The sequence below is a fragment of the Gopherus flavomarginatus genome, chromosome 4 (genome assembly GCF_025201925.1).
Source record: "Gopherus flavomarginatus isolate rGopFla2 chromosome 4, rGopFla2.mat.asm, whole genome shotgun sequence".
NCBI lineage: Eukaryota > Metazoa > Chordata > Testudines > Testudinidae > Gopherus > Gopherus flavomarginatus.
Window position 1 is genome coordinate 7,288,825 of NC_066620.1, and position 24,382 is coordinate 7,313,206.

The 24,382-nt window shown below is 48.6% G+C and overlaps 2 protein-coding genes across 5 annotated transcripts in view; one reads left to right on the forward strand and one right to left on the reverse strand.

Moving 5' to 3' along the window:
• Nucleotides 1-2,787: 2,787 nt before the first annotated feature.
• The window catches only part of BANF2 (BANF family member 2), a 59,431-nt gene continuing 37,836 nt past the window's right edge, over nt 2,788-24,382 (reverse strand). The window contains exons 1-3 of one of the 3 annotated variants that reach the window (XM_050952258.1): nt 22,993-23,269; nt 4,767-4,895; nt 2,788-2,983 (exon numbers count right to left, since the gene is read on the reverse strand). In XM_050952258.1, coding sequence (XP_050808215.1) covers nt 2,837-2,983; nt 4,767-4,892 — 273 coding nt within the window. In that variant the 5' untranslated portion in view covers nt 4,893-4,895; nt 22,993-23,269 and the 3' untranslated portion in view covers nt 2,788-2,836. Of the gene's footprint in view, nt 2,984-4,766; nt 4,896-8,508; nt 10,003-22,992; nt 23,270-24,382 lie in introns of those variants that run through there. The other 2 variants (XM_050952256.1, XM_050952257.1) reach the window with 2 other exon arrangements.
• RRBP1 (ribosome binding protein 1) overlaps nt 23,395-24,382 on the forward strand; it is a 68,726-nt gene continuing 67,738 nt past the window's right edge. For both annotated transcript variants that reach the window (XM_050952031.1, XM_050952033.1), the window contains exon 1: nt 23,395-23,544. The gene's annotated coding sequence lies outside the window, so the exon portion shown is untranslated. The remainder of the gene's footprint in view (nt 23,545-24,382) is intronic.

Consider the following 24,382-nt stretch of genomic DNA (forward strand, 5'->3'; position numbering starts at 1 on the left):
GAGCAGGTTGAACAAACACCTGGGATGTCAGGGATGGTCTAGGTAATACTTAGTATTGCCACAAGTGCAGGGAACTGTACGAGACGACCTCTCGAGGTCCCTTCCAGTTCTATGATTCTATGTGCAGATGCATCACATCTACTGCTCCTCCTGCATCCATTAGGCTGGTTACCCTGGCAAAGAAGAAAATATGGTTGATTTGCCCTGATTTGTTCTTGACAAATCCACTTTGGCTGTTACTTATCAGATTATTATCCTCCAGGTTTGAACAAATTGATGTCTGCTATTAAGCCAAGAGTTTGAGTTCAATCCTTGAGGGGCCTATTTAGGGATCTGGTGCAAAAATCTATCTGGGGATTGGTCCTACTTTGAGCTGGGGGTTAGACTGGATGACCTCCTGAGGTCCCTTCCAACCCTGATATTCTATGGTGATATCTTCAGCGGCCTAGGGAGATACACAGAAGAAAGAGCCTGGCCTCTGTGCTGGTCAGAGGGTTTTCTGAAGAAGGGAAGATGGACCTTGTCAGATTTCTCCCCCTTTGCAACACTGGAGATGTAGAATTGGAATTCAGCCTGCCACTTTAACTGGAATGTGACCCTGGAAGTCTGACACCTACATACAAATAGCACTTTCATTCTCAGCTAATCTGCTCCTTGCATCTAGTCAGAGTCCCATCTGCTGACTTCAGTGACACAAATAATATTTTCACTGCTTTTTCCTCCTGCGAGCTAGGTCAGGCATATTCATCTTCCAGGAAAGGAGCTGCAGTCTGTTGCTTCTTGTGCATCCTCATCAGAACTGGTTGTTAGTTTCTAATCTAGGACACCTGTGCTAGCCCACAGATGTCACAGATCTGTTCTTGCCGATCACCTTGAACAGGAAATAACCCAGCTCAGCTCGGAGCCCTGGCTGAGTTTGCAGGGCTGGAAAAACCCAGCCCATCCTTTTATATGTAAAGTGAGCACCTTTGAACTGCCCTCATGGGCACCACAAACATGGAATTTCACTAGCTTTTTTTTTATGGAGCTTTTCCAGCGCAAGCAAAACTTTGCACCAGGAAGTGAAGCAACAGAAAAATCCTGCATCAGAACGCTAAGCAAACCAGCATGGGGAAGGTCAGTAGGGAGAGGCAGAGCACCTCAGATTATAGCAGCGGAGCATAGGTGCAGGAAGTAGGGGTGCAGCGGGTGTTGCAGCACCCCCAGTTTTTGTGTGAGGTCCCACCACCCTGCCCCGCACCTGGGGTCCCAACTCTCGGCTGCCTGACCTGCATGCAGGGCTCTGTTCTCGGCCCTACACGTAGAGTCCCAGATGCCCAGGATTTGTGCCCGAGGCTCTTTTCTCAGCCCCACAAGTGGGGTCTCATCCCCCTTATCCCTGTCCACGTTCCTCCCCCCCGAGCCCCAGGTCTGGAGGGTGGGAGAGCATGGACTGGAGTTAAGCAGAGGGTGTGAGGTAAAGTTTGGGGTGGGGACCAGCGGCTTTCAGCACCCCCACTGTAAAAAAATGTTCCAGCGCCACTGCAATGGAGATACGCATATGAAAGGCCAAAAGGGGGCAGAGGCCCAAGAATCTCAGGGGGAACTCTTCTGCCCTCCCTTTTACTCAGAGGTGGCACAGCCTAGCAGACAAAGGAGGCTTTAAGACACCTATGGACCCACAATTTGGGAGGTGCAGCTAGTGTCAACCAGAGCTGCTCTAGATTATAGCAGCTTCCCCAGGCACAGCTCTGTCAGCCTGGGCTAGCTGGGACAGCATGCTCAGGATAGTAGACCTGTGCCCCTGGCAGGCCTAGACCTGGAGCAGCGGAGGGTCATTGTTGTGCCAAGGAAATCCAGCTTCTTTATGCCATTCTAGCAGCATTGGGGCCAGGGTGTCTGTGCGTATTTCCACTGTGTTTAGGTGAAGAGCTCACGTCGCTTTGCAAATATCTGTATGAACACAGCCTCCCTTAGAGGTCGGGAAGTGGGTTACCTGCTTTTACAGAGCAGGAAGAAGTTAGGGCCCCTTTCCAGGGCAGTCCCTGAGACATCTTGGGCCTTATTTGCTGAGGAGCTGCTGCTCCCATAGAAGCAGCAAATTCTCAGCATCACATGCTCAGTGTGTCAGGCAGAGTCAATGGCTGATTTTGAAAGTGTCGGCCTGAGTGAGTGGGCCACGGTCACACAGGGGAGGCTGGAAATGGAACCCAGATCTCCTGGGAGCCAGCCCGGCGCTTTAACCACAAGACCAGCTTTCCCCTCTTAGCAGGAGCGCCACCAGCATTTTTGCTACCCTAGGCGGCAGAAGGTCCCGCCCCTGAAATGCTGCTCCCGACAGAGGCGGCAGAAGATCCAGCCACCGCAGTCACCGCCCCCTAAATGTTAGTGCCCAAGGCGATTGCCTAGGTTGCCTAATGGGTTGCGCCGGCCCTGCTTCTTAGGCTCTGATTTGGCCGGGTACTTAAACCCCTGATTAACCTTCCAGTCTACAGGTAGCCCAGTGACCCCAGTCAGGCCATTCCTGGGGTCAGCGTTGGAGCACATGCTTTTCTAACTTGCTGAGCCTGGGTCTGAGAGAGAACAGCTCGGTTAAGAGTGAGAAGTTCCAGGTTGCCCTGTGGGCAGGGGGTTGTTGGGCCAGACTCTCAGTGACTTCAGTGGGGTAGCTCAGGGATAACAAAGGACAGAATTTGACCCACTTAATCACCACGCACAAGAACATATAACAGTTCGTATTGGGGGCAATAGAGACTCTGTTCATCTAAGAAGAAGACATTGAGGCTGGACAGTTCAAGGCAGGAGAGACTTTATTGCACGCTGCAGAACACACCATGAGGGCTAAGCAGCCAGCTCCCTAGAGGAAAGCATAGCACCAGTCCATTAGACAGGAGGCGCACCGCTGAGCCTGGCTCGGACTGGCTCCATATGCCCCTTTCAGCCACCTTTGGAAAACCGCATGGTCCTTTTTTAACAGGAGGAATTGGCCCAGAAGGATGTATGCCTAGGGGGAGGAACAGAACGAGTTAGCACTGCTAACGAGTTTCCCCCGACCACCCATTTGACTCCATACCCTGGAGGAGCTGGTTAATTTGAAACTCTGGGCCACTTTATAGTCTAAGCTTTGCCAGACAAGTAACTGCTTCTCTTCCTTCGATTACTTCATTAGCGGCGCTCTGCCAGGATAAGGAACTGTGCCCGTTTTTAGCCTGGTGCTCAGCTCTCCAGAACAAAAGGGAGGCCAGGTTTACTCTGACACAAGGGGGTGATAGGCTCCTCTTCTAACGGTGCTAGGAGCCTCTCTTCATTTCCTTTCTCCGGGGTAGTATCAGTGCTACTACTGTGTGCAGTGCAGCCTCGGGCCTTGTCTGACCGGCTCCCTCGAAAGAGGCTGTTTTCACGATGCGAGGCTGTTGCAGGTTAACTAGGGTGACCAGATGTCCTGATTTTATAGGGACGGTCCCAATATTTGGAGCTTTTTCTTATATAGGCTCCTATTCTTCCCCCCCCCCCCCATCCTGATTTCTCACACTTGCTGTCTGGTCAGCCTCAGGCTAATTCCACTCCATATCCACTGGAACAAGGTCTGTCCTAACTTTTGTGCCGGAGGTGAATCAGCCAGGAACTGGTCCCCACTTCGATCCACTCTTACCCGTTTTGATTGCAGCCTGAAAGGTTAGCTATTGCAAAAGACAAGGACAGGCTCAGGGTTGTTGGGCCTAAACACTGAACTGCCTTGACAGTCACTGTCTGCTAAAGGAGTTAGCTCACGGGTTCTGCAGTTGTCCCATTAGAACTCCAGCAGGAAATAGACCAGGCAGTCCGAGGTGCCCATTACCTGATCAGCAGCACAGCTCAAACCCTGCTGTCACCTGGTTACTACAGTTTAACAAAAGAAGGTGGCATCAAATATCTGTTGCTGTCTGACTTGCTTCCCTTGCATCCCATGGTAACCAAAGTGATGCACGTGTACTAGGAGGAGAGAAGGCCACGCATGCAGTGACCATAGCAGTCTGTTCTGCCCTAACTACTTGACTTGGTAGCGATGTTACGGGTGCAGACCGGATCCAGTAATTACACAAAACTGATCCCCAACACAGACAGGTGGAGCAGGGTTTACTCTTCTTGAAATCTACACAGAGATCTTCCCACACCCCTTCTGTTCACTTCCTTTCAACCAACATGCACAAAAGGTTAACTGGCCTAGAAGTGGAAAAATGTTTTCCCTGTGGGGGAGATGGCTAACTAGCATTCAAGGAAAGTAGTAAGAAAGCAGAGGCGTCAGTTTCCCCAGTGATGGAATTTCCCAGGCCAGCACTAGAAACTTAATAGCTCAAACTCCTTTAGCTTAGCTGCTGCCAGACTCACCATAACGAATGCCTGACATATATATTTTTAATTCTGTATTCTCACCCTCCCATGGGAAGTCCTTGTGGCTTTCTTACAAACAAATTCTGCAACAGGGGGAAAAATGGGTTTACAAACCCCAAAGGCATGAATATTTCCAGTTGGACTGTAAAGAACTCTCATGATGCATTCAGTTTAAGATTGAAGAGATTTGAGTTTGCCCCTTTGAACAACATTCAGTCTTGCTCCTTTGAATAATTCAGCACAACTACCCTGCAGAGTTTAGAGCAAGTGATGGTAATGAAGTGCCTTTAAGACCATAATAGCAGGAGAAACTGTCACAAGAGCAAAATCACCAGAACAGTCTTAAAATCAAGTCCTTTCACAGTCCCCATAAATAGAACAGAGGTTGGGAAGGACTGGGAGGAAAAGATGGTTACCTTGTCAAAACCCTTTGCGGCTAATTTTAGTCCAAGCTCGTCGTTAATGCCATCCACTGTTGTAACGTCCTTATCGCCCATCGGCTCAGACACAAATGTTTTGAACTTCTGAGTTCTGGTCGCCATGATCTGCAACAGCGGCAGCGCGAGGGTGGGAAGGAGGCAAAGAACAATCAAAGGCCAATGTTGATATCACACCTCTGTGTCCCCCTGGAAGACCAACAGTCCCACAGAGCAAGCGTCCCCCAAGCATTCCTCCCTTGTCTTAATCCCAACGTGAGTCACGTTCCGTACAAAGCCGACTCCCCATCTCCCTGCTTTGATGGCTGAAGCTTATTAACATCAGGAGTAAATTAGCATGAACCTGCGGTTAGAGAGTTGGATACTAAATGTGCATCATTGCATGAATAGTTGGCATGTCCCTCATTTGGGTTCTTTAGCACCCTGCATTTGGGCACCAGCGGTGCACCAGGAATGCCTCAGACACCTCCCAGATAAGGCCCTTGCTCCCTGGTGACTGAACAATTTCTGTCCTATATAAACTTCATTTTCTATCCCATTTAAAATAAAAAAGAGAGACTCTAGGTTACACCTAACTTGATATCTAACTTGTAATAACGTTTTGCTGCCTCTTCCGGCTCAACAGCATGTCTGAAAAGTCAGGCTGATGTCTGAGCATCAAGGCATCCAAAGTCAGGGGCCACTTTTGAGACTTTTTGCTTCAATCAAGATGCATCCTTCTGTATCTACATTGGGAAAATCAGCACACGTTTTCCAGCCCCGGTACAGTTGCATTGTTGCCACCAACAACGTAGACGGGGTTTATGCATTTATACCACCCAGTCATGACCAGCTGCTCAGTGGCTGGTAGCAGCAGCACAGCGGCACCGCTGCTGATAAACCGGGCACTGATTTCCCCTATGTGCAGGCGAGCTCAGTGTCTAATGAGCTGCATGACCCCACAGAGAAGAGTAGCAGAGTCCTGGCCCATCCCGCACCACAGGGCAGAACCCAGGGCTCAGCTGGCTAGCTAGTTCCCTGCTGCCAATTCTAGCATAGCACCATCATCCCTCCTGTCAGTCCCCTTCACCTGCCCAGCTGGTCTGATGGAGAGAAGCCATCTGCAGAAAGGGGACGGTGGCGAAAGCAAGCCAGAGATACTGGGGCCACTTCTCTACCTTCTCACGCACCTTGGGCTTTAGAGGCCTTGATGGAGAAGCAGCAGCAGTATGTGCTTCCCAGGTCCAAACTTCAGGTTTGTGAGTACACCTCCCTCCCCACCATGGCCTGGGCTGGATATGCCCTGGCAGACTTCAACTGCCACAGGCTTCTGGAACCCCTGTCCCTATGACATCACTGCCCCGTGCCACGGGAAGAGGCCTGTTGCTCGACCCGGGTGTTAGCTGTCTGCAGTTTCTCCACTGAGAGAGTCCTGATTGCAGCCGATGGGCGTTTAGCAGGAAAAGTGGCTGCGGGCCCCAGGGCGAGCACTCAGCAGCTAGGAACACTCTTGTAGTTAAAAATATTGGACAGTGCAGTGCAATAGAAATCAAACCCATAAATACAGCTAAGGCAGGTTACACTGCGTCCCTACCCACAGAAGGGGGATATTTTCAAGTAACAAGCAGAGAGTTTTAGCCCAACCCCGCCCATTCATTCATGCATCAGGGCCTGACTTGCAGAATCACTGAACATTGACAACAGCGGGTGCTGAGCACTTCAGAAACTCAGGCACAGTTTCCAGCTGGGCTCAGCAGCTGCAGGCTGGGCTGATTGTTGCCATTTGGGCACCTCAGTCAGTGCTCAGCTCCCAATGCCATGCCTCCCTCTCTTCAGAACCGTGGGAACCTGAGCTCTTTGGGGAGTTGGGCCTTGGCTATACCAGTCAAGGGCTCACTCCTGCACTGAGTCACTCCCATTGACCTCACATGCAAGGCCAGGCCCGAACACCACCTGCCTTAGGATTGATGGGGCACGTGGCAGCGAGGGGATAGCTTTAGTGGGACACAAAGGAGAAAGAAGGTTGCCGTTTCTCCTTTGCAGATGAGCACTCTGCCCTTGGGCTTCTCCGACACCTTCTTGATTTCAGTGCCGGGAGGTGGAAACTCAAGGATTTGTGTGGAGTGGAGGGGACTCACGGGAAGGCAAAGAGAAGGGTGTTGGACTGTCCCCGGCATGGGGATGCAGAGGATCTGGAGGGACTGTGGACAGGTGGAGATGATATTATGGAGGTGGCATCTCCTTCCACCTAAGGCTGCCTGTGTGGGAAGGGACCCCGGAGTGATCTGTTCACAGCCCTCACCAGGAAATCTGCTGCAAAGGCAACAGAGGCCCCAGCTGTGTTAGCCCGCTACTCACTGAAACCCTTTCCCCACTGCATGGAGGGGTGTCTCTTCATGTCTACACTACGGTCGCCCTGGCAGGAAGCTGGAGGAGCAGAGACATCTCCAGAGCCACAGGATTTGGAGGTTGGATCACCAGTTGGTTCCATGCAGAGCAAGACAGCCCCCTCCAGACACAGAGTCAGAGGATGATTTACAAGGGAGAATTCACAGGGTTTCGTCTCCCAGGCCCCACACTAGATTGTGCCAGAGGAGGACATGATCTGCCCCATGATTGTTGCCTGGCACAGTTTCAGCACAACAGATATGGTGCATTTTCTAAAGATGGGAGCCACATAGACATTCAAGGTTATAATTAAACCAATAGTCCTAAAAACCCTAGATAGGTGCACCACCCACCAGCACGACTAGACACAAGGAGCCAGTTATTTGATACAACAGTTGTTTATCTGTTTATCTACCCCTCCTAATACTCCATCACAACACCCTACGCCACACTAAATTGCAACCAGTAGTAGAAGTTTCCACTGCCCTTATAAACCAGTCACTTCTTAAACCAAAAAGCAGAAACCACTTGCAAAACACACCGGGAGCCAAGGAGCAGAAGGAACAGCCAGCAAGCAAGGAAATAGCAAAATGCCAAGGCTCCTGCTTTTATAAGGGGTAGGGGGAGGTGGCTGGCTACAGGAGCTCAAAAGGGACAAACTAGAGAAGTTAAGTGCACTAGGCTATACCTCTTAACTCTTTGTGCATTGTGCCTATAGCATTATCTAGCCTCTTAGGTAATGTATCTGTCTTTCTCTGGCTAAAATAGCGCATTCAAATCCTACAAGAGTTGCTTGTATTAAAATTTCCGCTAAGTTTTATTAATTATTATTTATTTTATTTGTGTATTTCTATAGCAGCCAAATCATGGTCAGTGCTATATAATCCTACCAAAAGAGCCCATGCCCTGAAAAGGTCACATTCTAAAACCTTTATTCCATGACTGCCTCTAGAGATTTTTCCCATAGCAAAACACAAGGCTTGTAAGACATGCTCCAGTGTTAGAAAAGAAATGCCGAGTGGCTAGATTGGATTGGAATGCTGCTTTGGGTGTGACTAATGTGAGGCATGGCGTGAGGATCGTGGCCCTTATCCCACAACGAAATCTACATGAGCAAAAACCCTGCCTCCCCACGGAGTCTTGCTCATTGCAAGCGCAGGCCTAAAAGTACCTCCTTGAGACATGCATGATTTTAAGTAAACTAATAAATCAAGTGGTGAGATCTGGAAATGCACCAGCACTAAGCAACACGGCTTGCCAAAGCCTCCCTAGCTAGCAGCCAGAGGCTTAAGGTTATAAAATAACTTATCCTGTTTTAACCTCATCATTGTACAAAGCTTTATTATTTACTCACCTGATTCTATTCCTTCTTACTTCCCCCCCCAGCTGGGTGGCTTGGTTGGAAACACAGAGCAACAGCCGCCTCCAATGCAGATGTTGATCAGTCACCAGGGGCCGCTTTGAGCATAGAGGTGGAATTGTGTGGCTGACTATGCTATGCTGATGGAATAATCTCTGGTGTCTGTCGGGGGCGTGCGGGGGGAGTTCATTCTCTGGTGTGTCTTCCTGAATGACACCTGGATCAAAGTCATAGGGTGAACTTTTAGCTGCTCGCTTGCTCATTAATTAAGGGGACTCCAGAAGCCCACCATGTAGTGCAGCATTCAAGGGAGTAGCCACCCTTCCTCCCTGCCGCGGTATCAGACAGTTGGGGGCAGCAGTGGGAGTTGCAGTCCCATCCTGCATGGATCCTTCATCTGCAAGATGGATCCGCTTGTCTGTTCAAAAGACAACTACAAACAGCCCATAGGGATGAGATGGAAAGAAAGCTGGGCTCAGCAGGTCAGTGTCCCTGGAGCCCTGTGGGCATAGGAGGATTTCTGGTCACTCAGTCACTGAGGCCATGATCCTGCCATGATCCAGTACATTGCCCCCAGGGGTTCATGCAGGTGCAGGGATCTGCTTGCACCTTTCGTTGTCTTCTCACGCAGCATCTGATGCTGCCGGTTTAGGTGCACTGGTTCTAATGATTGGATCTGAAATCCCTGCAAGAAGGTTTATTTCTACCGTTTGCATTTCCTAATTAACAAGGTGCGCCCAGCTCCGAATCCTTTCATTTCCCCCTCAGATGCAGCAAACCTTCCCTTCGTGCCATCACCTTGGGCAGCTGTTGCCAGGTCGCTGTGACATGGCATCGAACAGTTGCTTGGTTACGTACCAGGATTGCTACATGTGCCCACTCTTTCAGGGGTCTGGCTGTGAACTTTCAGCACCGCTTTTACCACGGAGAATACACTTTCCTTTCGCTCTTCTTCTCGTTTGATTAAGCTTCGGCGCTGCATGACTTCACAGATCAGGGCCGGTCTCTGGTCGGCTAGGTCTGTTTTCACAGGCACAGCGCTGAATTCTCTTCACTTGGTGTTGCTTTCTTGGCTACACGAGGACAGGAACAGACATTGCAGGTTGGCAGCAGAGCCTTAAACACCATGGGCCCCTCAGGCCCAGATCCTCACAGAGATTTAGGCACCTTGGTTCTGACGGGAAGGTCTGGGCCTGAATCCTTGGGGCCAGCACAGATTCACAATTGATCGGATTTCCTCCTCTGGCTGGACCAGAGAGGGAGGGAGCTCACCATCAGTTTACCCCATCAGCAGGAAGGCTGGTGAGGCACAGATATCCCCTCCACCTCTCTAGCTTGGAGCACCAAAGTTTGTAATGGGCGCCCTGGTCCAGCTTGTCCCAGTTAAATCTTCTCTAGGAATAACTTTGGGGGTAGTTAAGATGAGTGTCACTGGAGGAATAGAGCCATATAAAGACAATCTTCCCCCTCTCCCTACTCCCTCAAAAGGTGTTATGCTTAAGCGGCTTGGGATAGGGACCCTCTTTTTGTTCTGTGTGTGCATAGCACAATGGGGTCTTGGTTCATGACTGGGGCTGCCAGGTGCTACCATAATACAAATGAATAACAATAATAATAATAATAATTAATAGCTGCTGCACAGTATCAAACCCGGGGGCTATCTACTACAAATTGCTTCAAGGAAGGTACAAGAAAAAATGCAGGAGATAGTAATGGGATAATCTGCTCCCAAAGAAAGTTTCCTCCTGACTCCCATTAGTTTGAGGTTGGTTTAAGCCCTGAAGCATGTGGGTTTATAGGCCTGCCAAAACTCTTGAGTTTTTTTGCTTATGTATTATTGTAACCCTAGATATTCTTTTTAATCATATAATAATATTTAATATAGCTTATCAAGTGCTTTTCATCCACAGATCTCAAAGTGTTTCACGAAAGAGGTCAGTAACATTATCACCATTTTACAGATGGGGAAACTGAGGCACAGGGTGGGGAAGTGACTTGCCTAAGGTCACCTCGAAGGCCAGTGTTAGAGCTGGAAACAGAACCCAGCTCTTCTAAGTCCCATTCCAGTGCTCTATCCACTAGTCAACACTGTCTCTCCAATTCCTTTTCTGTCCCCTACTATGCTCTTGATTTCAATGATATCTTGTGGCAATGAGTTCTACAGGCTAGTTGTGCATTGTGTGAAAAAGTATTTCCTTCTGGGCACCAATCAATGTTTGGTGGGACTGCCCACTGTTGGGAAAATGTTATCACTGTTATGGGTGACTAGTCTGATAACAGAGAGTGACGAGAAACACTTAGTAGGATGTATTCGTCCAAACCAATAAAGAAAGTAAAAAATCAAATAAAAATTCAGTTCATACAAGTTACCATCCTGGGGTGGCTGATGGGATGGATCACAAGTGCCAAGAGAGCAGGGGAAAGGTTCCTGCAGGCCTAGCAAGCAGCAGGTGGGCTCAGTTAAAATTATGGCCAGGGGCATGGGCATTAAATTAAACCTGGGAATTCCTGTGTCAGAGGGGTAGCCGTGTTAGCCTGGATCTGTAAAAGCAGCAAAGAATCCTGTGGCACCTTATAGACTAACAGACATATTGGAGCATGAGCTTTCGTGGGTGAATACCCACTTTGTCGGATGCACGTCATGTCATGTCAATACGTCTTTTAGTCTATAAGGTGCCACAGGACTCTTTGCTGCTTTTTTTGGGAATTCCTGTGGTTGACAGATGAACTAGTTGTGAACCATAAAGGGAGAAAATCAATCTCACCTTGTGACCCTTCAGCAAAGGCATCTCTTAAAGGGACAGCATCCAGTGGTGAGAGTTTTCCACAAGATGCAACTTTCCCTGCAGTGTCCTCGAGACAATGGGCCTGATCCTCCCTGCTGGTATAAATCAGCTAGCACCCTTGACACTCCACTGGAGCTGCCCTGTTTTACTCCAGCTGAGGACTTGACAGGTCTCCATGAGGCCAGCTTTGGAGCAGCCCTGATTGCAAGAGTTCTGTGGCTGTTGCAATCCATCAGTGGCTGCAGAGATTCAGGGCAGATCATTTAGGGTCTGGCTTCGAGATAAATAACATGCAAGCTAATAGGAACTAATGTGCCAAAGACAATTAGCATAATCAAGCAAGAGTGCTGTGCTCCAAGATCAGGGAAATGTAATTGACAGGGGCAGCGAGAGGCTTAGGATGTGATAAGACCCCCAAAGAAAGGAAACAGAGATAAGAAGCAATATGGGGCTAGACAAAACCAGGGGAATATTAAATGTAACAATGTAAAAATAATCCCGGCCTGCCACAGATCAAAAGCCATGTGACAATGGGAAACCTTCTGCCCACGCCACTGGAAGAAGCAGATTGAGGGGTGGTTCAGTGGGGTGGTTCAGCCCTGCCATGCTGTGAGTGTTGTTTTATAGACGAGGTGTCAATCGGAGGCCTTGAAGACTTGTTGCTAATATAGAACTTCGGGGCATTTTTGTTATGCAAAATCAGAAGGTGTCCTGGCAGAATGCTAGGGGAGTATATGCTGCCTATGTACGGTGCCTCCTCTGCGGTCTGCTGACCAAGGTATTCTTTACTTTCTGCTGTGCACAGTTGTACTGTGCTCGGTACTGAAGGGGAGGTTGCTTTGCAGTGTTGAGTGACAAGATGCTTATGCACAGAGGTCCCCTTACATCTGTGACATCAATGGGCTGCATAGGTGTAGTTTAATAATAATAATTTGAGCTATACCTATCTGATAGAGCTGGAAGGTCATTGAGTTCAGCCCCCTGCCTTCACTAGCAGGGCCAAGTACTGATTTTGCCCTAGATCCCTAAGCAGCTCCCTCAAGGATTGAACTCACAACCCTGGGTTTAGTAGGCTAATACTCAAACCACCAACTAGCCCTCCCTCTAAGTTGGGCTTAGAATGTGACCCACGGTTTGGAAATCAATTTGTAGAACAATTTTGGTAGATGAAGGGCACTGGATAAATTCTAGGGTTGCCACCCGTCCAGTTTTCACCTGGACAATCTGGGTTTCGGCTTGTATGTCTGGGTACCATTTGACAATCCTGATGTCCAGTTTTTTTGATCTGGGCAGGGGAGAGACAGAGAAGGGGGTGGGGCCCCAAGGGAAGAGGCAAAGCAGGGAGAAGAGGCGGAGTGGGGTGTGGCCTTGGAGGAAAAGGCAGGGAAGGGGGTGGGGCCTTGTGGGTCCAGTTACCACCAATTAGAAAGGTGGCCACTCTAATAAATTCACCCATTATTATTACTTTGCAAAACTGGGGGAATATGCAGGGCAGGGCAGAAGGATCTGACCATTTACAATCCACTAACATTAATGGGAGACATGCAGCTAAATCACTTGACACTGTACTGGACGTGTGTTTGATGAGTTTTATTAATATTTACATTATTGTAGCACCTAGGGGTACTAAACACTGTACAAAATAAGAGGCAGCCCATACTCCCAAGAGCTTATAGTCTGACCTGAAGCACCACGCTCGCTTCACGGGGGGGAAGTGAGGCACACGCAGATTAAGTGACTTGCCCAAGTTCACACAGGAATTTTAAGAAGCAGAAATTGAATCCAGCTCACTTTTATTCCAATCCAATGGGATAAACATAAGACCTGCCTTTCTCTCCACCTTCTTTCTTTAGGGTTACAGCCTGTTCACATGATGCACCTGGAGTGCATTTTAGTTGATTCATTTAATCAGTGTGTTTAGATCAGTGCCCTTTTTGTGTGTTGGTGGGGAGTGGGAGAGAGGAGGGGAGAGCAGCCCCAGTCCTATAAGACCCTGGCACCACGCCTGGCTGCAGTATCCAGGAAAAACATGAAAGCCCTGGAGTCTCTCGCAGGCGCTGAGAATAGAGCGACTATTCTGGGATGCCATGCAGAAGTATCATTACCATAATTAGCAGAAAGTGCTCTTGATTAGCATATTTTTTTCATTTCTTTCATCACATCTGTTTGCGCAAAACAGTCACTCATTCTCATCTCCACTGTGGCGAGATGTACTAGGCAATCAACGAGACCCATTGACCTTTGACAGCCCCTCTTCAATAGCAGGGCTTGTTTTCTGTGCACCAGGGGAAAGATGTCTGGCCATATCCTCCATGGGTGTAAACCAGCATAACTCCACTGCGGATTTACATCAACTGAGGATTTAGCCCCAAAAATTCAACAACATTTTAAAATTATTTTGCTTCCCCACGCGCTTCCTTGCCATCTTGACGCTGATTCCACGAAAATATTGAATTTTAATCTCTCTGGGGCAGGGACAGTCTCTCACGATGTGTCTGAACAGCACCTACTGCACTGGAGCCTCATCTCTAATTGCTCCTGTAAAACAAAGATAGTAATAGAACATTTATGGATGTAGCCGTCAGCTACCCATTTTCCTCTTCTTCCTTCTATTATCAAAATTGCTTTTCCTCTCTTTGATCTCAGACAATAAATGCCTTCGGGAGCGAATCCAGTTACGAGACTGTACGCTAACAGTTCTGTCTCTGGCCTTACACTAGTAAGATGCGACAGCACTGACTGGAGACTTGTGTCACGGTCCTTAGACCAGTCTGGTTCCTGCCTGAAAGTTTAATCGAACATTTAGTCAGAAGTGCAGTTTTTCAGTCCTGTCACTCTCTAAGTACCTGATCCAATGCACTGGTGCTACTGCTGCTGGAGTATTGTGTCCAGTTCTGGTGCCCACAATTCAAGAAGGATGTTGATAAATTGGAGAGAGTTCAGAGAAGAGCCACGAGAATGATTAAAGGATTAGAAAACCTGCCTCATAGTGATAGACTCCAGGAGCTCAATCTACCTTAACAAAGAGAAGGTTCAGAGTGACTTGATCACAACCTGTAAGTATCTACATGGGGAACAGATATTTGATAATGGGCTCTTCAGCCTAGCAGCGAAAGATCTAACACCATCCAAAGGCTGGAAGCTGACGCTAGACAAATTCAGGCTGGAAATAACAACGAAGTTTTAATAGTCGGGGTAATTAACCATTGGAACAATTTACCAAGCATCGTGGTGGATTCTCCATCACTGATCACTTTTAAATCAGGATTGGATGTTCTTCTACATGATCTGTTCTAGGAATTATTTTGGGGCAGTTCTCTGGCTTGTGCTATACAGGAGGTCAGACTGTGATCACAATGGTCCCTTCCGGCCTTGGAATCTGTGAATCTATGAATGCCTATTGGAGTCACTTACTGGCTTCAGTGGGCTTTGGATCAGGCCCTAACGCAGTAGTTGCTAGTTGTTCCTGTCCTGCAATCGGGGTGACACAGGGGCCAGCTATGCCATGACTGCAGCCATGCCAACTGGAGACTCCCACGCACCAGGGGAATCCTCAGCTGGCTGGATCTGCCTACCTTTCACAGCAGCACAAAGGGGCTGGAGTGGGGCTCAAGACTCAGCCCAGCAAATCACATTTGTACAAATGTTTTTAGTAGGAAGTAGGCAGTGAAATCCTAGATACTTTCACCTCAAATATACCCCCACACCTTGAAATCAGCCTCACCAGTGGTGGCTTTATCCCTAGCTGATAAAGATGCTTCTGAAGGGACAATGTTCTTTGCCAATTCGGAGGCACCAGTGGGAGGGTGTTTCTCAAGGGAAGATATTCCCAGACCCCTCCAGCAGGGTGCCATGCTTACAACTAGCTCACTGCACATTACTGGCTTTGAACACAGGGGCAGAGTCAGAGAGAAAGGATTACGAAAGGACTGGGCGTCATTGACATCACATGTGGAACTAGTGATGAGGGGTAATGTGACCCTTAGCAGTGCTAGACCGGAATCCGCTCCTGGGGCAAAGGTTAGGGGCTACCCCTGGTATGGGAAAAGACTGAGGGGTAACAGGGACTTGTAGTCCCTTAAGAGGTGACCTAGAGAAAAGCAGAGAAGAATCACACTGGTTTGACAGTCTGCAGCCAGTGCTGCTGACGACACTCAGATATTTGGGTGCTCTTCTCACTTTGGCAGCACGTTTGGGTGTTCCTCATTACCTTGGTCATGTTGCAATCTGCTGCTGCTTCAGGGAATCATGCTCGTCTGGGAATGGAGCTGGGCTGGCAGGATATTCTGACTCGCTGACTTGGGGATGGTGCCACATCTTTGGGAGGCAGGACCTAGGAGGGCATCTGATTAATGCCAGGTCTATGCAAGACAGTTAGGCTGACCCAGCTATGTCGCTCAGGGGGGTGAAAAATCCACCCCCGAGTGATGTAGTTAAACCGACCCAACCTCCGGCAGAGACAGCGCTAGGTCGACAGAAGAATTCTCCCATTGCCCTAGTGCTGCCTCTCCTGGAGGTGGATTAACTCCAGCGATGGGGGAACGCCTCCTGCGAGCAGCTGCAGTGTTTCTAGTGAAGACATAGCCTGAGAATCAGGAGACTGACAAGATTCTATCCCCAGTTCTACCACTGACCTGGGGTGTGATATTGGGCCAGCTCTTCGTTTGCTTCATCTCTTTAGATGGGGAGTTCTCTGGGGCCGGGGATCTCTTCCTCTGTGTTTGGAGGGGTTCTCATGTTAGATGAGTCCTCTGGGTGCTTCTAGCATATAAATAGTCCAATGGGTGTGTGGAGTGGTGCATGTAGTTACTACAGGTATCATCAATCGCACATTTAATTGGTACTCCTAAATGGGATATATTTGCACAAAGGCTATGACCCTGCTAAGGACTGTCTGTGAAATGTAAAAACCATCCAAGTGACCCTAGTTGTTTCTGACAGTCACCAGCACCAACACAGAGAATTAAAACTGCATATGCCAAGTTGGAGGTGTTATTTAAAAGTGTATGGTGACATCAGCCTCACTTTTCATGGCCAATTGCTGCAGCTTTGCACCAATTCAAACAATTGCTTCTGGCCAGAACTGAAATAGTTTTGATGGTCTCATCCCACCTTCTAGTTGTCTACATATAAAAACTGCATCATAATATGATGTGATTGACAGCATCTGCTCGGGACCAGACAAGAAGAAGTGGTTTAGGTCTGGGATGAGATCAGGAATGAATTTCTCATGAAAAGGCAGGGGGAGGACGGGAAGGGAGAAGAGCTGGACCCTTTCAGAGCTGCAGCCTAGTTGCAAGGTGCGATTTCAACCAGAAAAACCGTACAGCAATTGGAAACATCTAAATAAAAAAGTCCAGTAAGCTATTTAACAGGACAAAATGCAAGAGAAAAAGGACACTTGCAGAAATGGAAATAATGCATATTTGAAATTGATCAAAGGCAATACTTTTCACACAATGCACAATTAGTCTGTGGAACTCATTGCCCCAGGATATCATGGAGCCCAAGAGTTTAGCGGAATTCAGAAAGGGATAGGACCTGAGTAACAGGAATATTCAGAGTTATCACAGGAAATAGGAAAAAAATTAGGACGTTTTGGAAAGGATATAAATAGACTTGGAAAGATTAGATTTTTATCGGTAAATGTTGATAAATGTCAATTTCACCGTACACACGTAAGCCAATGAAACAATACACTTCTACCTCGATATAACTCTGTCCTCGGGAGCCAAAAAATCTTACCGCATTATAGGTGAAACCGCGTTATATCAGACTTGATTTGATCTGCCAGAGTGTGCATCCCCGCCCCTCGGAGCGCTGCTTGACCGCGTTATATCCGAATTCATGTTATGTTGGGTGGTGTTATAATGGGGTAGAGGTGTATTTCCATCTATAATAATTAAAATATATGTACAGGTAAAGTAAGAAAACTGTTGCTTGCGAACTTATTGGAATTTGATTTAAGAATATTTACTTTGTCAACATTACATTCCAAAATAATCATCTGTGTTTGAACGGTTATAAAGCTTTAACTTTTGGAATCCCAGCATCTACTGTCATTAAATAATTATTGCCCGACAACCCTCCCCGCCCCATTGTCTAACCCAGCTTAAGTTTGTGCAATTGTGAAAATGTAAATTGATAAAAATGGGGGCTGGAGGGAGCTTAAAAATAAACATTGATATTATCCATCAAAATGATAAAAGAGATGAATCAATCAAATTCTGGCCACGCTTAGATAGAAATGCCCTCCCACCAGAAACATTAAGGGTATGTCTACACTATGCGCTGAATTGGCGGGTAGCGATTGGTTTATAGGGGATCGATGTATTGCATCTCATCTAGACGTGATATATCGATCCCCGAATGTGCTCCTGTCAACTCTGGAACTCCATCAGCGGAGTCGACAGGGGAAGCCGAGGCCGTCAATCCCGTGCCGTGAGGACGGGAGGTAAGTCGAAATAAGATACGTTGACTTCAGCTATGCAATTCCTGTAGCTGAAGTTGCGTATCTTACATCGACCCCTGGCCCCTAGTGTAGACGAGGCCTAAGGGTACCTCTACTCTGGTGCTGGAGGGGTGAATTGCTGCCTAGGTGGATGTACTCATGCTACTTTGCATTGAGTTAGTGAACGAAAATGGAGCAGTGTAGCCATGAGGTGTGAGTTGCAGGAGGGTAGCTGCTGAGTTAGTGTTTAGGGTCCTGGCTGGGATTGTGCTCAGGGTGGCTAACCCATCCTGCTGCCTATTTATAGCAGCTAGCGTGATCCCAGCTAGCATGCACGGGTCTACTGAAGCTCCAGCTCGAGTGTCGAAGCAGCCTGAGAGAAGATTAGCAGACAATGGAAGGAGAAAGGGTAATGGAGGACATGGGATAATGGGGGGGAGAGGCAGGGTGTGGGAAAATGGGGAACATTGCAGGGGCAAAGGAGGGTACAATGGTGAAAACAATCATTTCGAGGCTCACAATCATTTGTTGTCCCACACTGAAGCACTGGGAGACTGAATGTTATGAAGGACCCCTCAGGGATCACGTAAGCTGGGTCCCCTCGCCCAATGTTCCTTTTGGGAACTGCATGGGATTTTTTCCTAAAGTTCCTTATGGGGAAAATGCCTTTTCTAGCCTTATGGTGCAGCCTAGGGCACGCTCAATGCCAAGTCAGTCGCATTATCAGAATTGTTTAGGGACGTGCCTACTTCTGTTTGCCAATTTCATCTAGTAGATGCTTTGCCACCTGCCTTGAGCATGGTTCTTTTACATCGCTTTCAGTCAAGTAATGGAAAACACAGCGTGCTGCTCGGAAGCAAACAAACGGCAGTGCTTCCTGATAAGCACGTGGGCCACAAAGCCATTGGCACCATGAATGGTGGGCAGGAAAAGAGGGGGGGCCTTTTATGCCATGCTCCACACAGCATGGCCAAGCTGGAGAATGGCTGTTGCAAAGGAATTTCCTGAGGGATCCCACTGCATCTGCACAGCTGTTGCAGGAGGGGCACTAACTTTCCGGATGCGCACGGCGGTGTGCAAGCCACATAGGAAGCACAGCTGCCAGCAGCACCTGCTGTCCCTCAGGGAGCGGGAGAGCAGTGCTGAGTTGAGACCAGGAGCTCTCTCTCACTGCAAGAGGTTTTGTGTCCAGCTGAGCATGTCAGAGGGAGAGCGGGAGTGGAGCTGCAGGAGAACAATCTCCTGTGCCAGGCTGGGGATTCAAAACCTTCAGCAAATTCAGTTTTTCCACTTGGCGTCTCTGCTTCCCCTGTCTCTTCCTCCAGTGTGAACAGGCTGCCGGGGCAGTGATGCGATCCAGCTACAGTAACCCCATGCCCTTCCATTACTGCGCTGAACTGCTTTGCTTGTTTTGTACCCGTGCAACTAATCAGTGCCACTGCTAGCCAGTTCCTCCTCACCATGGCTTTGCCACCAGGCCCCACTGGGAATGTAAGCAGTCTTCGACGCTCCTGATTAAACACCCCCCGAAATCAATGGATGGACATCTTCCCATTGATGTCAACGGACCCTTACTCAGGCTAACATTTCGCTCCTCCTAGGTATTAAAGCTTATGGGCCAGATAGTCCACTCTGCTTCCGTCTGAGGAAGGGACCCAGATAGCGTGGATCTGCTGGTGGGGTGCGACACGTGGGGAACTCTGGCTTTTGGATGTTACCCGTCTTCACCTCAGCCAACAGAAGTGTGTCTGTGGATCCGCTCAAGCTTTTTGATACCAGGGACCAGCTTGCTGCCTTCCCAAACTGTGTCAGTGAGATCTCAGTGACCTGCGCCAGTCCCTGTACTGGTCGTTGAGAAACACTACCCTAAAGGAACTGAGATGTACAAATGTGTGTGCATGAGGGATGGGGCAGGAGCACCAGCAGCCACTTTCCATGACATCAGGACACCAGACCCATGAAGAATCTCTAAACCAAATCAGGCTGCTTTCGTCACTATTACCATACACACTGTCCCCCTGAGCTGTGTGGACTTCCCTGGCTCTGAATAAAAGGTGCTGAACTCCAGGGAGCTCTTGGGATACATGCAGATCTCAGGGTATAATAAAATGGAGATATAACTATCTCATACAGCTGGAAGGGACCTTGAAAGGTCATCAAGTCCAGCCCCCTGCCTTCACTAGCAGGACTAAGTACTGACTTTGCCCCAGGTCCCAAAGTGGCCCCCTCAGGAACTGAACTCACAACCCTGGGTTTAGCAGGTCAATGCTCAAACCACTGAGCTACCCTGAGAGGGCTCAGGGTAATGATGGGAGAGAGGAAGGGGAAACTCCCACCATCTGATGGATTAATGCAGTAGAAACTCACTGAATTTCCTGTCTATTTGTAGTCTCCCCCAACTCCTTTCCTCCCCCTGGCGGAGGACAGTCCAGTCTTATAGCAGAGCTGGTTGGGAATTTTTTAACAAAACATTTTTTTCCCTGAAAAAAACCGATTTGTCAAAACTGAAACTGTTCGTGGCAAAGAGCCTGTTTCCACACCTTTCCTGTCTCGAAAAATGTTGGAAAAGTTTCCAAATTGCCAAGATGTCCTCCTTTGATATTGTCAAAATGAAAAGTCGGGGGAGTTTTGGTTCAAAACAACTTTTTGTTTAGAATGTGCACTGAATTTATACCAATAAATTGGTTTGAAAAAGAAAAGAAAGTAAAAAAGGGTCAGATTTGTATTGAAAGGTTCCAAAATGATCGAAACCAAACACATCACAAGACCTGAACTGAAATTTGGTTTGGTTTGTTGCCTTTGTGAACATTTTGAGATTTCAACTTTTCGTCCTGTTATGTGATGGGAAATTTTTTCAAAATCTCAGAATTCTCCTGGGACAGAAAAACCATTTCCCACCCACTCCTAGTTTATAGGATTAGACTAATTAGAGATGATGTATATGAAAAGTAAATACATCCAGCCTCCTGGATGCACCATAGAAACCCTCACAACTTGGATTGCATAGTGTTGAAGCTAGATGTATCCATTGTGTTAAATCAGCCCGTTGGCCTAATTCTAAGAGGCTAATGCTGTACTATCTCTCACCATATCCCACTTGAAATTAAGTCCAGCAAAGGAGTCTTTCTTCCCAGGGAATGTGGCAAGGAGCAGGTTGGCAGCGTTTCACCAGCACTGAGAATGCTAGATATATAAAATAATGACTTAGGATCTTTTAGTTCTTAGTTAAAATTAGGCTTCCACACCTGTTTGTGCAGGTAGTAATTTAAGCTTTGAAAGATCCCCTTCCAAACAAGCTCTAAAGTTGCGATGGTAACTCGAATGGGGAAGATTTTGAAAAATAACGAATGACTTTTGTATGTCTCATTGAAGCACACACACAAAAATCCTACACCAGCCTTAGTGTTTTAGGTGGTGCCTGCCAAAAAATTTTTCACTCTCCCACTCCCAGAAAGTGATCACGCAGGACTGAGCTGAAGACACCATGGAGGGCCAGCGAGGTTATTCTATAGGGCACTTAACCGGCTCATTTTATATAAGAAGGCGATGGGATGGCCAGAGGTCTGAATGTCACCACCAGCTTCCTGCTGTACGAGGCAGCACTACATGTGTGCTGGTGTTCTTCCACAGCTGCCCGCATTTCCCAAAGTTGTGTTAGGGACAGCTGTCCGAACAAGCCACTAGCGTGATAGTTGGTACTTAGGCGCGGATCCTCAAAAGGGACGTGGGCACCTCCCTCCCTTTGGCCCTGACTCAGCAAGGTTCTTAAGCACATGCATAACTTTCATCACGTGAGGAGTCCCATTGGCTTCTGTAGAAAAACTCATGTGCTTAAAGTTACACAGCTGCTCAAGTGCCTTGCTAAATCAGGCCCACGTGCCCCGATCCCAAAGCTCATGCAGAGTTCATTGCAGGATCAAGGGCTTTACAGGGTTAATATTGGGAGGTCTCACTGTATTTGAAATCACAACAGCTGGAAGACTATGGGGGAATTGTAACACTTTACACAGTGTTTTGCAAACATTAATTAATTGTGACAATTTCTGGGAAGGGGTGAGTTGTGGGGTTGGGAAGAGTATCCCCATTTTTACAGATAGGGAAATTAAAGCAGAAAGGCCAAGGCCAAATTTTAAAGTGTCCAATAATTTTGGATGACCGACTTGGGACACCAGGGCCTGATCTTTCAGATCAGCTGGGTCTAACCAGAAAGCCCTTAAAATTGATCCTACGTGAACCAATCTCCTTGTGAATAGATATGACTTGTGGGCAGGTCTGACAAGTCTACTTATTAAGCTAATCAGGAATGTTTCATTATTTACCTTGCTCTCCTTCCATTTGTTTGTTTTATCCATCTGCTCTCTTGGTATATACAAGACTGTAAACACTTAGGGGCAAGGCCTATCTTTTTATGATATGTGTGCACAGTGCCTCGTACAAAAGTGATCCCCAAACAGGACCTAAAGTAGCTTCTGAAATAATGTTCCAGGATTTGACCAAATTGAACATGCCACAACGTAATGCCTGTGATCCCAAATCTTCAGTCCTTTCTAAGAGCCCAGTTCTGCCATGATTTAAGCAGGTGCTTATCTTGCTTAAGCACTTGGACACAGCATGGTCTACTGGACAGAGCACTAGCCTAGGACTAAAGAAACCTGGTTTCTATTCCCAGCTCTGGGCAAGTCATGGTCCCACTGTGCCTCAGTTTCCTCATCTGTAAAATGGCAATAATGATACTGACCTTCTTTGTAAAGCACTTTGATCTCTACTGATGAAATATAGTATATAAAAGCTAGGGATTATTACTTTAACTCAGAATTAGGTCCATTTATGTCAATGGGATTATTTGTACAAGTAAAGAAAATCATATATTTAAATATTTGCAAGATCAAGGCCATAGCTAATAGCCCCTCCCCTCACTTTGAAGTTAAGGAGAGTTTTGCCTGAGTTAGGATGGCTGAATTTTGGGCTCCTGTAATCATTCCAGAGTATGAATTATATACTCATTTCATTTCTTTCGAGTGGAATAGCACTTAAGAACCCCAGCACAAAAAGCCCTTAGGTGGCCTAACACGTAACTGATTTTGCAATCATCAGCGATAACCAGATACTATTTGTAGTTCCTAGGACACTCCAGCCAGGATCGAGGCCCCCACTGCGTCAGGTGCTGTACAATTGCATAGTGAGAGACAATCCCTGCCCCTCAAGTGCTGACAATCTTTTATTTTCACTCCTGCCACTCACCCAGTTGACAGAGAAGGTCAGAGCCTGGAGAGGCCGTGTGCAGCGCAGAGGATGCCCTAGTAAAGCGTGTGTAACTAGCAGGTGTAAAAGGGAATGCCCTTCCTTGGGGCTCTTCTCCAGGTCAAAGCCTGCAGCTGGCAAACTACAACTCCCATCATTCCACTCGCCTTCAGCGGCCCCATTGGCCTCCCTGCTCGTCCACTCGCACGAGTCCTGGAGCCCTCCCTCCAGCTGTCTTCTCGCTCACTGGGCCGCCGCAGGCTTGACTGGCGGGGCTGGCACCAACCGCAGCAGGCCCATGCTGAGCGGCGGGGGCGTGGTGGAGGGAAGCCTTGGGAAAGGCTCCGTGCCAGCGTAGAGGAAAAAGTGCCACGACTCCACAGAGGCGGCGAGCGGCGTTGGGGGGCTACGGCCGGGGCAAGGGCAGCAGGGCGCGTCACCCAGCCAGAGGCGCTGTCTCCTGCAGCCTGGGCGTTGCATTGGCAGCCGCAGAGCTTGCAACGGGGCGTCTCGTTGCTGGGGCGAGAGAGCGAAGTCTGAGGCTCCAGTCAGGTAGGAAAGTGGAACCCCCAACGCCATGCTCCCCCCATTGCCCCTGCTTGCAGCGAGGCCGGTCGCAGGGAAGCGGAGCCCGCGATCTCAGCCTGCCAGCGCCAGCCGTCCGAACTCGGGGGCGCTCCGCGTTCCATGAGCCCGGGTCAGCGTTCCATAGGGTCCCCCCAGCGTTCCATAGGGTCCCCCCAGCGTTCCAAAGCACGCCGGGCCGGGACACCCCACGGCGGCGGCTGAAGCGAAGTGGGACAGAATCAGAAGCGGGGGTGTGTGTGTGTTTGGTGGCGCAGAGGGTAGCGATACCTCTCCCCCATAGATCTAATGGGGGAACCCCCCGGCTAACACTACGCGCCTACCCAGCAGCATCTCTCCCCCCCCCGGTAGCTAGTGGTCCGTTTCCCCTTGGAAGCGCCGGGTGAAGTTGTGTGGCTCCGGCCACGTTCACAGCTGGAGCAGGAAAAGGTTACATGGCAGGAGCGTTCACAGCTGACGTTGCTTGACTGGAAGTCTCCAGGGGATTTAAATGCCTCCTGGAAGCCTTAAACCAGGGCTGGATCATTGCGTGGAGCCAGGGACCGGCTTGGCATGAGAGCCGCGGTGAGGCGGCTCCTGGACTGCGATCCCCTTGGAGGAGGGGGCTAGAAAGGTGGGCACTGGGGCGGCTTCAGGCGTTGCAGGGACGTCACGAACTGCGGCTTCGTGCCCCACATCCCTGTGCCCGCCTCTCCCTGGCCTGGGGCGCCGGGGCAGGCTGCAGGGGATTAAAACGTGGCGGCGGAGTTTGCAGAACAATTTAAGGCGGAGTTTTTCGCCTCCCAGTCCTGTCCCGGGGCGATCA